Here is a 12,512-nt window from a genome sequence, read left to right as displayed (position 1 = left end):
GCGTGTGCGTGTATGCATGCATGTGTGTGTGTGTGTGGGGCTATATTCTTTCAGGAAGTCACTTGATGCGTAAGGCTACCACTCCAGAGAGAGAAGTGATTGTTTATTATACGGTAAATAAATAAACAGCCGTAGCTTGAACAAATTCAGAGGAAGAGAGACCATGTGAGACAAATGATGTGGATACATTGATTAGATGCACTCTGACATGGAAGTCTCAACCAAGTTACCTAGAAACCCAGTGCATTTTCATGGAAAACTGTATGTCGGAACGTTGAAATGTCATTGAGCCTGTTTGGAGTGACAATGCGCCATGCAGGCAAGCATAATCAAACAAAGCCCAAGTGTTAAAGAAAACAAATACTATTTGAACCAACGTCTGCTTCCTGTATGTCCTGACATATGTGTTGTACATAAGTGAAGTATGTCCTGTGTTTTGGATTTTGTGTATGTGTGTTCCAGGAGATTCAGTATGTTTCCAGAAAAATGTCAGCTAAAGGGACAATAAAGCATTCAATCAATTACAACTAGGCCTACACAGTCCTTATCACTGACATACTGTCTGTAGCTTCAGTACAGTATATTTAGTGTATCAGTCAATCACAAAATACCTCATAGTAAGAAGGATTAAGGCCTGCATGGTCTGCAGACAACATCCTAAACATATTAGCTACAGCACTGCACTGAGGCATGGGTGGGTGGGTGGGTACGTGGGTGTGAGGGGGAGTGCGTGTGTGTGTGTGTGCCTGTGTGTCGAAGACTAGAGAAACGGATGGTGGATGGTGTGAGTGCTTCCCACTCCTCAGTAAGTGATGTCACAGCCCCAGATTAAGCAAAGGGACCATATGGCAAATACTGCCTTACTGCCTGCTGGTAGCTCAGTTGGTAGAGCATGGTGCTTGCAACGTCAGGGTTGTGGGTTCATTTCCCACGGGGGGCCAGTATGAAAATGTATGCACTCACTAACTGTAAGTAGCTCTGGATAAGAGCGTCTGCTAAATGACTCAAATGTAAATGTCTGTTCTGTTACTAATCCTGCCTGCTGTCTGTTCTGCTACTAATACTGCCTTGCTGTCTGTTCTGCTACTAATACTGCCTTGCTGTCTGTTCTGCTACTAATAATGCCTGCTGTCTGTTCTGCTACTAATACTGCCTGCTGTCTGTTCTGCTACTAATACTGCCTGCTGTCTGTTCTGCTACTAATACTGTCTGCTGTCTGTTCTGCTACTAATACTGCCTTACTGCCTGCTGTCTTTTCTGCTACTAATACTGCCTTACTGCCTGCTGTCTGTTCTGCTACTAATACTGCCTGCTGTCTGTTCTGCTACTAATACTGCCTGCTGTCTGTTCTGCTACTAATACTTCCTTACTGCCTGCTGTCTGTTCTGCTACTAATACTGCATGCTGTCTGTTCTGCTACCAATACTGTCTTTGCTGTCTGTTCTGCTACTAATCCCCTGGCATCCACCTTCTTTCCTTCCTGTCATCCTGGCACCATGGATCCCTATTTCACTCACGTCAAGCTCACGTTTTGGACTAGCTAAGGACTAGCTAAGGAGCAGCTAAGGACTAGCTATGGAGCAGCTAAGGACTAGCTATGGAGCAGCTAAGGACTAGCTATGGAGCAGAGAAGATTTAAGTTTTTTTTCCTCTCTCTTTCTTTCTCTGTGTGTCTCTGTGTGTCTCTGTGTGTGTGTGTGTGTGTGTGTGTGTCTGACAGAGTGAAAGATAGACAGGCTACAAAGGAAGAGAGAGTAATCGAGAGAGTAAAGGAGAGAGAGACTCTCACTGTCTTGCTTATCTTGTAGCATTATTCAAAGAAAATCACATCTATCCATTCACATTCTAAGACACATACACAATGGCACAGTCTATCTAACTGTGGTGTATAGCCTAACATACAGTATTGCATGAGTGTAGTAGCATGACATTTAAGCCCAATTAGCCCATAATGAGATTACAACCTGCAGATATTGGCTAAAACAACCGGCTAAACATGGAATAACAGACAGAAGTTTACCTTGCTTTAGTCAATAGGCTACATAGTCCAATAGAGTCCTCTCTCTTTCTCGGACTATTCTGTCAATCATTGATTTAGTTTCCTGATTCATAGACCTATAGGCTATTAGTGGGCTGAGGGTGGTGAGGTCAGGTGTATAGAGTATAGAAATCGAATCTAAATTATATTTATATTGTATAGAGTCAATAGTCTACCTTTAGTCTCTATTGGGGCAGGGGGCATTTGAGATATTGTTAGTTTATGATAACAGGACAATATTCTAATGTCTACTCCCCGGGACCACCCATACGTAAAAATGTATGCGCACATGACTGTAAGTCGCTTTGGATAAAAGCGTCTGCTAAATGGCATATTATTATTATTATAAATACGAGAGGTATTCATAGTATTTCCTTGAAGAATGCTGTTTTTATGGTTCCTAGAATGGGCAGTATAAACATGAGAACGAAACGTTTGGATAGCTATGAGTAATAGTTGATTCAAGCTGAGAGTATAAATTCACTTCACCCTCGAGAGGGCGGGGTTGGAACGTTAGAACCTAGTCAACACTCTGGTGTGGGCAGGCTCTGTTTTAATCATACTTGTCGGTGTCCATATATGGTTCGTGATGTCATGAGCCGGAGGTTCCGTTCCTATAAAACCGATCCGACGGAATCCCCTTGAAGGAAATCTAAGCAACTACGTGGTTCAGTAGGGCGCGTTCACTTTACTCGTCTCAGACCGCCCGTATACAGTAATTGCTTATAAAATAAGACACACTTTTAGAGGCAAACATGAAAGTCTCAAGCATAGATTGCCGTCGCCTCAAGAAGATTATCAGGAAGGAAAGTGGAACCTCTCTCATTGTGGATTGTCGACCTTATTTTTCGTTCTCGAACTCTAATATCAAAGGCTCTGTCAATGCCAACCTGAACTCGGTTGTTGTCCGGAGATCCAGAGGAGGGCCGGTACCTCTTCAGTTTGTCATCCCGGATGAGAAAGCCCTGTTACGGCTGCGAGAGGGGAGCATATCGGCAGTGGTTGTTCTGGATGACCGGGCTCCGCACTGGCAGAAACTGAAAAAGGACAGTATCGCACAGATAGTGATTAATACGCTCAATAATCTGGCGAGTGGGGCAAACATCTGTTTTCTAAAAGGTGAGAATTGTTACAAAATTATGAAATTATTGGACTATAAAGCTCAAAATCCATTATAAACTTTTTCACTAAGTGCCCTGGGCTAATTCACTGTATGAAGTCACTTGAACACAATGGCTAGGCTAATAAATTATGCTATATTAGAAAAATCACACATTATAAAAACTATATTTCAGAGATAAAAACATGAAATGGTTGACATTCAATATGCCTTATAACATCCTCCCCTTTTGTTTAGAAAACGATGCATGTGTGACCCATATCCCCATATCTTCAAATCAACATTATTATTTTTTAAAGGCCTTGGTATAGTTTTCCATGGAATGACCTACGAAGCAAAATCATTGTTCTATTTGACCGTGTTGTAGCAACCCTCCCATAGGAGCAATACATTTCTCAGGTCGATAGAGATAAATGTCCTTTGTGCGTCAAAGGAGTGCAGATGAGTCAGTGCGCGAAAGGCTTGTGAGAGCTCGAGAACATCATGACTGGTTTTTCTGAGAATGTCCCATGTGTGAATGTTCACAATGAAACCATACATTTTTATAATTCGTTTCGAACATTTATACCTCTTCCTTTCGACTATGTGTCAGAACCATTCATTTAAAGTCTGGCAGATTATCACCTTGTCCTCATAGACCTAACTGGATTATTTTAATTGAAATGCAGATTAATTACGATGTTATAATATGGTGATATGAGGTTATAATCCGTTATAAACACATAGTTTTCACCGCTTGGTATGAGGCCTAAATCTAGTTGGCAAATGCTGACGTTCATGACGCACAAATAAACATTTTATCATTATGCATGTCAGACAAATCTGTTTTGGGTGTATAATTTCTTTTTAAATTGTCCCCGATGGAATACATTAAATTGTAGGCTATTGAATTTCATTCAAATAGTAAATGTATTTTGTATTGTTCTGTGTATTTACCAGGGGGGTTTGAGAATTTCCATGGCCAGTACCCTGAACTTTGCACTGAGGTCGTGAAGCCTGTCGGCGTCGACCAGAACAACGGAACCGAAACTGGCAAATTAAGGCCGAGTATCACCCTATGCTGTGAGAAACCGGGCTCCAACCTCAAACCAGATTACGATCAGGTATGGAAACGAAAACGACTTCCTTTTTTTGTCTGCTGCCTATTCTTTCAGGGTTAGGCGGCTAGCCACTTCCCCTAGGTTGGGTTGGGGTTTAGGGTTGAGGCGGAGGCTGCAGGGTTTTTGACTGAGTGGAACATCCCTGTTAGATAACAATGACTGTTCTCTGTTAGGTTTAGTCATACTGTCTTCTTGGCAATTCAAAATAGATTTATATAGCCTAATGTACTGTATGTTCAGAGATATTTGTGGACTTGATAGAGCACATTTAGTTTCATTCAAGTAAAGACAGAATAAAATCTATTAGATTTATTTGAACAAAAGACCCATATTGTCTCGCTGTCCTTAACCCTGCAGCTGTACATTCATAATGATTATATTTTGTCTATGGAGTCAGATATGTTACTGACCATTCTCAAAACAGTGGCCTCGATCATTCAACATTCTCACCAACACGCTTGATATTAGCTTTGACCTTCACTGCATCCCAGTCATCAAGAGAAGATGGCCACTAGTCAGAGACCCCCAGCTTGCATCAAAGTCCTTTACAACCTTTTCATCCCTGACCTTTTCCCTACCTCTAACACCATCATGATCGGCTAACACAATCTGTTTACAGTACAGAAAATGTACTATTGCGTCTTGCAACGTACGGATCTTAATTTGATCACTCTGTTGCAGAAGAACTTTCCTGCAATGCAGGAAATGTAAAACTTGTAGTGTATTTCAGGTTTAAAAAGGCTTCTGAAGTTTGTAATTTCCACTTTGAAATTTCACACTTGATTTTCCCTTACGAAAATGTATCAAAACAAAAATGTCCATTTATAATAATCCACATAATAATTCACATTTCCTGTTGCTGCAGGATTATTTTCCTGCTGTAGAAAACTGGCACAAATTAAGATCCTACATCTGTATTTAAACTCTACTCTATCTCTGCCCCATTGTTGTGTCTCCAGGGAAACCCTGTGTTTCATGTACTGTATCTCTGCCACACTCTGTCACTACCGCTCACGGTTGTAATATCACTTTGTTGCGTCTCCCCTCTATCTTGGCTCACACACTGCAGTTCTTATGTCTAATATTTCCCCCCCCCCCTTTGTTGTCTCCCCTCTCTCTTCAGGGCAAGCCGGTGGAGATCCTTCCATTCCTGTACCTGGGCAGTGCCTACCATGCCTCCAGGCAGGACTATCTGAGTGACCTTGGGGTCACGGCCCTGCTGAACGTCTCCAGGAGGGACACCAGGCCCTCCAAGGGCAACTACGACTACAAGTGGATCCCCGTGGAGGACAACGTCACAGCAGATATCAGCTCGCATTTCCACGAGGCCTTCCAGTTCATTGGTGAGTGTCGTGGTCTGTGCATTTGTCTCTTTTTTTCCTCGATTTCTTCTCTGCTCGTTTCTTCTTCTCTCATGGAAAAGATGTGATTCCAAGTCCATTAACAGAGGGGATGGAGCAACTCAATTAAAATAGTTATTGGCTTCACTCCTCCTCACCCACTGCCAATCTAAAAGGAGGACAGGCAACAACCTCTCACTAATCTTTTAGCCTCATCTGCCTGCCTGCCTGCCTTCTCTCTCTCTCTCTCTCTCTCTCTCTCTCTCTCTCTCTCTCTCTCTCTCTCTTTCTTTTCTCTCTCTTTTCTCTCTCTCTCTCTCTCTCTCTCTCTCTCTCTCTCTCTCTCTCTCTCTCTCTCTCTCTCTCTCTCTCTCTCTCTCTCTCTCTCTCTCTCTCTCTCTCTCTCTCTCTCTCTCTCTCTCTCTCTCTCTCTCTCTCTCTCTCTCTCATCCCCAGATTGCCTTCATTCAGAGAACAGCTTCTGTGTGCTCCCTCCCCCTCTCCTCACTCCCTCCCTCCACCTCTCTCTCATCCTCCCCCCTTTTAAGTTTAAAAATATATTCTCTGCAGTGCCGTCATTGTCTCCCGGCTCACAGTTAATCTCACTAGTGGGTTATTGCGGGTTATTACCGGGTGTGGTCAGTTCACTCAGTCAGTTAGTCAGTGTGACAAATGTTGTTGGCTAGCCCTACTCACTAATGGCGGGTGGAGGGTTTTTGAAGGAGGGAGGCTGTGTTCACAGACACAAAGGTACACAAAGGTTGTTTAGTTATTGTTTATCTGGGTCATATTCATTAGGGCAAACCGTAGCGAAACGTCTCGCAATAGAAAATGAAAACAAGCATTTAGTGGTCAGGTTCAGGGAGTCACTCCCTCCCTGTTTGTCATTTTTCTTCTGTTTGGTACCAAATGAACTCAACCATGGTGCGTGTGTTCAGAGACAGAGTCCCGAGGGAACAGAGAGTGAATGTGTGGTAGAAAGAGGCTTGAAGTGTTGGATAATAGCGCTCACAAAGATGTTGAGCAGCCTGCATTTCTATTTATAAACGTTATATCCAGGCATGGGCGAGGACGAGCTTGAATCTCATTCTCACCCACCATTGAGGCCTCACCTGACCTGTATCGGTCTTGGTGTTGCTGTTGTTGTTCTTTGTTTTAAGCCCCCACATTTAGGCGTCTTTGTCTAATGCCTGTAAGCATTACGTAAGACAAAGAGGTGTCCTTCTCAGCCCAGGGCTGAATCTTAACACAGGATGCCTCCTTGAAAAAACATGATCTTTAAATCAAATCAAATCAAATTGTATTTATCACATGCGCCAAATACAACTGGTGTAGACTTTATGCTTGCTTACGAAGATTTCCCAACGATGCAGAGTTTGAAAAATAATTATACAAAATTATATAGTAACTAACACAAGAGGAATAAGAGAAAATAAAATACACAAGAATGGAGCTATATACAGGGAGTGTTCAGATATTCACTAACTGCATCCAAATCTAAAACAATAGGCTTGTTTCTCTTTATGAAGAAGACACATCCCAATTCCCAATTCCCCAAACCTCTGAATGAATGCAATGTGGTGGAGGTAGAATATTATACTGTCGACCTACTGTCAACCATTTAGCTGGAAATAGAGGATATCAACCTCTTGGAACAAAACAGCAGTCAAGAACATCTTTAGCTGCCCTATTCCCTATATAGTGCACTACATTTAACCAGAGCCATATCGGTCCCAGTCAAAAGTAGTGCACTATGTAGGGAATAGGGTGCCATTAGCCAGAGGATGGGTCATTAAAACACCCACAGGCTCTCTAGCTTCCTCTTAGACAGCCTCCCAGCTCTCCAGATGGGAGCAGCTTCATCATTCATTCATTTGGTTTTCACAGGATCGGAGCTGTCAGAAACCATCGCTGGCTGTTCCCCCCTGGGGCTCATACATGTGTGTGTGTGACACAGATAGAGAGAATCTAGGTTTGTGTGTGCACGTGTGTGTGCCAGATAGAGTGTGTAGGAGAATAAGTTCCCTCCTCTCCCCGCCGTGGTGAACTTAGTGTAACACTGCTCAGCTCCCCCACAGGCACGTGGGAGAGAGAGAGACACGGTCTCGTGTGCAGCTGTGCAGGGTGAGTCAGTGGTGGGCACAGTGTGTGTGTGTCTAATCGGAGAGTGGTGACTGTGTGGCAGCAGGGCTCTTATAGGGTCTGTGTGGGCGAGAAGAGAGGAAGAGCGAAGGGGTGGGGAGGCAGGTGATGATTACACACTGAAGAACGGGATTCAATCTCTGCGTTCACACACTAAAATAGCTCTGAAAGCACTTGTTCCCTGTGAGAATTTAGCCAGAGTGGTTCTATTCTAGGATGCAGCTATCCGTTTCTATTCAATTCTTCTATATTTGTGTTACACAGTGTAAGTGGCTACATGGCCATACTACATTTCTGACCAAATGTGACAATGTATTATAATAGCTCATGTTTATCATATCATTAACGTAAATGTTACCGTTTTGTCTCCTCTCCAGATGGTGTAAAGCAGACAGGGGGTAGAGTCTTGGTGCACTGCGAGGCAGGCATCTCCCGCTCCCCGACCATCTGTCTGGCCTACATCATGAGTACCAAGCGGCTGCAGCTCGAAGAGGCATTTGACATCATCAAACAGCGCCGCTCCGTCATCTCACCCAACTTCAGCTTCATGGGCCAGCTGCTGCAGTTTGAGTCCGAGGTCCTGTCTTCGACACCCATTACCGCGCCGACGACCCCAGAACCCGCCACCGAACCCGCCACACCCTGTTGCATCGGTAAAGAGACAGTCTCCTTCTTTGGGAGTTCGAAAGAGTTCACATTCAACAACAATAACTTTGACTTTGAACCTTCCACAGTTTTCGCCCCCCTCCCTACCTCCTTCCTCACCCCCATGCCTCTTCAGACTCCTCCACTCCGCCAGTTCAAATTGAGCCCTATAACTGCACTGCCTTAAAATGTGACTGCTTAGTAGGTCTCAGATTACTTGAAAAATAACAAAATACAAATAAGATGCTCTATTTGTCTGGTGCTGGCACAAGCCAGTAATGTGGAATGGCTGGCTATACAGAAACAAAGACTGAGAGAAGATATTGCGTTGATCGTCTATATGGGATTTTTCATTAATGTTGGGAAAAGTCCCTGAAATTCAGACTACAGTCTTTGTTTGAACTTTAAACTGCAGCGTGAAACCACAAAGACTACTGCAATAAATGCCTTGGGTTGATAATGTGATGTTTTGCCTAATCACAAGCCGTATCAAGGCATTCTAACCTAATTTATTTGATACATCTTGCCTGTTTGTCCATCCGATTGTCTGTGTTTTTTCTAAATACAAATGTGGATGCCAATAAATGTTTCCACCAAAAAGTCCCTTTGTGTTCATGTTCTCTTTTTCTCAAATATGAACCTTATAATAATCAAATTGTCATATATATGAGGCCCTATAAAGCCATGTTATATAGATAAGACAGGGCAACATCAGATGAGGCTGGTGAGAGGAGTTATAGGAGGACAGGCTCATTGTAAAGGCTGGAATGGAATCAATGGAACGGTATCAAACATATGGAAACCACGTTTGACTCCGTTCCATTAATTCCATTCCAGCCATTACAATGCGCCTGTCCTCCAATAGCTCCTCGCACCAGCCTCCACAGGGCAACATGTGCTACTACTTACGACTATTAAGTCCTCTTAGTCCCGAGTGGGACATATAGGCCACAACAATCTTCTTCTTTGGCCACAGCAGCATGCACAACACATCAAATATTGCTAATCAATAAACCATCACAATCATTATTTGAACCATATTTTAAACGCTGTAACACAGAATGGAGCCGGAGGAGATGGCTTCCGTTTTTACGGCCCTCTAACCAATTGTACTATTATGTGTGTTTTTTTCGCATTATTTGTAATTTATTCTTATAAGAAATCCCGCTATGCCCTCTGACGAACCATCAAACAGGCAAAGAGTCAATACAGGACTAAGATTGAATCGTACTACACCGGCTCCGACGCTCGTCGGATGTGGCAGGGCTTGCAAACTATTACAGATTACAAAGGGAAGCACAGCCACGAGCTGCTCAGTGACACAAGCCTACCAGACGAGCTAAATCACTTCTATGCTCACTTCGAGGCAAGCAACACTGAAGCATGCATGAGAGCATCAGCTGTTCCGGATGACTATGTGATCACACTCTCCGTAGCCGATGTGAGTAAGACTTTTAAGCAGGTCAACATTCACAAGGCTGCAGGGCCAGACGGATTACCAGGACATGTACTCTGAGCATGCACTGACCAACTGGCAAGTGTCTTCACTGACATTTTCAACATGTCCCTGACTGAGACTGTAATACCAACATGTTTCAAGCAGACCACCATAGTCCCTGTGCCCAAGAACACTAAGATAACCTGCCTAAATGACTACCGACCCGTAGCACTAACGTCTGTAGCCATGAAGTGCTTTGAAAGTCTGGTCATTGCTCACATCAACACCATTATCCCAGAAACCCTAGACCCACTCCAATTTGCATACCGCCCCAACAGATCCACAGATTATGCAATCTCTATTGCACTCCACACTGCCCTTTCCCACTTGGACAAGAGGAACACCTACGTGAGAATGCTATTCATTGACTGCAGCTCAGCGTTCAACACCATAGTGCCCTCAAAGCTCATCACTAAGCTACGGAACCTGGGACTAAACACCTCCCTCTGCAACTGGATCCTGGACTTCCTGATGGGCCGCCCTCAGGTAGTAAGGGTAGGTAACAACACATCCGCCACGCTGATCCTCAACACAGGGGCCCCTCAGGGGTGCGTGCTCAGTCTCCTCCTGTATTCCCTGTTCACAATGACTGCATGGCCAGGCACGACTCCAACACCATCATTAAGTTTGCCGACGACACAACAGTGGTAGGCCTGATCACCGACAACGATGAGACAGCCTATAGGGAGGAGGTCAGAGACCTGGCCGTGTGGTGCCAGGATAACAACCTCTCCTTCAACGTGATCAAGACAAAGGAGATGATTGTGGACTACAGGAAAGATTTGGCATGGGTCCTCAGATCCTCAAAAAGTTATACAGGTGCACCATCGAGAGCATCCTGACTGGTTGCATCACCGCCTGGTATGGCAACTGCTCGGCCTCCGACTGCAAGGCACTACAGAGGGTAGTTACATTACATCATTGGGGCCAAGCTTCCTGCCATCCAGGACCTCTATACCAGGCTGTGTCAGAGGAAGGCCCTAAAAATTGTCAAAGACTCCAGCCACCCTTGTCATAGACTGTTCTCTCTGCTACCGCACGGCATGTGGTACCGGAGTGCCAAGTCTAGGTTCAAAAGGCTTCTTAACAGCTTCTACCCCCAAGCCATAAGACTCCTGAACAGCTAATCATGGCTACCCGGACTATTTGCATTGTCCCCCCCACCTCACCCCACCCCCTTTTTACTCTGCTGCTACTCTGTTTATTATCTATGCATAGTCACTTTAACTTTACCCATATGTACATATTACCTCAATTACCTCGACTAACCGGTGCCCTCACACATTGACTCTGTACCGGTACCCCTTGTATATAGCCTCCCTACTGTTCTTTTATTTTACTGCTGCTCTTTAATTATTTGCTATTTTTATTTTTTACTTATCTATTTTTTACTTAACACTTTTTTTATTTCCTTAAAACTGCATTGTTGGTTAAGGGCTTGTAAGTAAAAATTTCACTCTAAGGTCTACACCTGTTGTATTCGGCGCATGTGGCAAATAAAATGTGATTTGATTTTATCAGTGGAGGCTGGTGGGAGGAGCTATAGGAGGAGAAGCTCATTGTAATGGCTGGAATGGAATCAATCATTTATTCCATTCCAGCCATTACAATGAGCTTGTCCTCCTATACCTCCTCCCACCAGCCTCCTCTGACACATATGCATAATTAGGCTAATGGCTACATAACCATACAGTAGTATGCTAGGCCAAGAGATTAGCATTAGGCAACAGTGACACCTGCAGTGACCTAAAAAGAGAGAGCTCCAAACTAGAACACTCCACTGGCCTACTGATGTTGAAATGTTTGCCTGGACACTCCCACAAGTGTATCTCTATGATGACTACATTGTAGCAATTTTGAGTTTATTAATGTACAGAAGCATTGTTGACCATGCATGCTCTGTCTGAGAGGAAATCACAGAACATCATTCAGTGTCACATTTAGGAAACGATTATACAAATGGGTGACCTGTTTCTTCGCTCTCATGTTTAAATATCCCTCCCACAGTCCTTCGTTTGGCGAAAAAATACAGTTTTTCAAAATACAGTATTTCTGTTTAAAATGTACTTTCTCTGTCAGCTCTTTGGCGCCCAACAATCTCACTCATGAGGACCATACCAAGTACAAAGAATGGGGATGTAATAAAACAGAATACTAATAATAAATATGTTGTATGTACTTGTATGAATCAAGTTCACATTTATACAGATCCTTTATATATCGATATGTTAACTTGTAAACGAGTAACATTTTATTTTTCGATTGTATCTAATATTTAGGAATCTAAATATCTATACTCCCCCTCTTTTCACATGATTGACTGTTCCATTTCATTCCGCCCGTGACGCCATTTTCCTTGTTATTCCTCTTTCGCCAGGGTAATTCAACAATCTTGGATACATGCATTTTGGACAAATATTCACAATAATCAGATATCTGACACTTTAAAGGCCCACCTTCCCTTTATTGAAGGAGAAGGGATATTTATTTAATTTGTTTGTTTCGCTTTCTGAGGAAAGTTCCTGAATAGGCGACCATGTACATCAAACAGGTAAACTGGCGGCGCGAGCTCCATGTCGAAGACCCGCTCTCTAAAAATTATTGCTAGCGGCCTAGCCAGATAGCTAGC

At 43.5% G+C, this 12,512-nt stretch overlaps 2 protein-coding genes across 3 annotated transcripts in view; both read left to right on the top strand.

Annotated features, from left to right (window-relative positions):
• The first annotated feature begins 2,542 nt into the window (after positions 1-2,542).
• On the top strand, positions 2,543-8,989 carry LOC311115270 (dual specificity protein phosphatase 5-like). The gene is made up of 4 exons (XM_084190467.1): positions 2,543-3,157; positions 4,098-4,261; positions 5,382-5,601; positions 8,118-8,989. The coding sequence occupies exons 1-4, from the start codon at positions 2,794-2,796 to the stop codon at positions 8,570-8,572; spliced, it is 1,203 nt and encodes a 400-aa protein (XP_084046593.1). The 5' UTR covers positions 2,543-2,793; the 3' UTR covers positions 8,573-8,989.
• A 3,259-nt stretch (positions 8,990-12,248) lies between these two features.
• The window catches only part of LOC311115268 (structural maintenance of chromosomes protein 3), a 30,630-nt gene continuing 30,366 nt past the window's right edge, over positions 12,249-12,512 (top strand). For both annotated transcript variants that reach the window (XM_084190462.1, XM_084190463.1), the window contains exon 1: positions 12,249-12,434. In XM_084190462.1, coding sequence (XP_084046588.1) covers positions 12,420-12,434 — 15 coding nt within the window. In that variant the 5' untranslated portion in view covers positions 12,249-12,419. The remainder of the gene's footprint in view (positions 12,435-12,512) is intronic.

This window comes from Coregonus lavaretus, assembly GCF_964263955.1.
Source record: "Coregonus lavaretus genome assembly, contig: HAP1_SCAFFOLD_913, whole genome shotgun sequence".
Lineage (NCBI taxonomy): Eukaryota > Metazoa > Chordata > Actinopteri > Salmoniformes > Salmonidae > Coregonus > Coregonus lavaretus.
The sequence above is the reverse complement of the archived record's forward strand: the minus strand, read 5'-3'. Positions and strand labels throughout refer to the sequence as shown.

Excerpts from the sequence above, each read along its gene's own strand:
- LOC311115270 (XM_084190467.1), top strand. The coding sequence starts at position 2,794 with ATGAAAGTCTCAAGCATAGATTGCCGTCGCCTCAAGAAGATTATCAGG. Across the intron at positions 3,158-4,097 it reads AAACATCTGTTTTCTAAAAG|GGGGGTTTGAGAATTTCCAT; the intron begins GTGAGAATTGTT and ends TGTATTTACCAG. Across the intron at positions 5,602-8,117 it reads CGAGGCCTTCCAGTTCATTG|ATGGTGTAAAGCAGACAGGG; the intron begins GTGAGTGTCGTG and ends TCTCCTCTCCAG.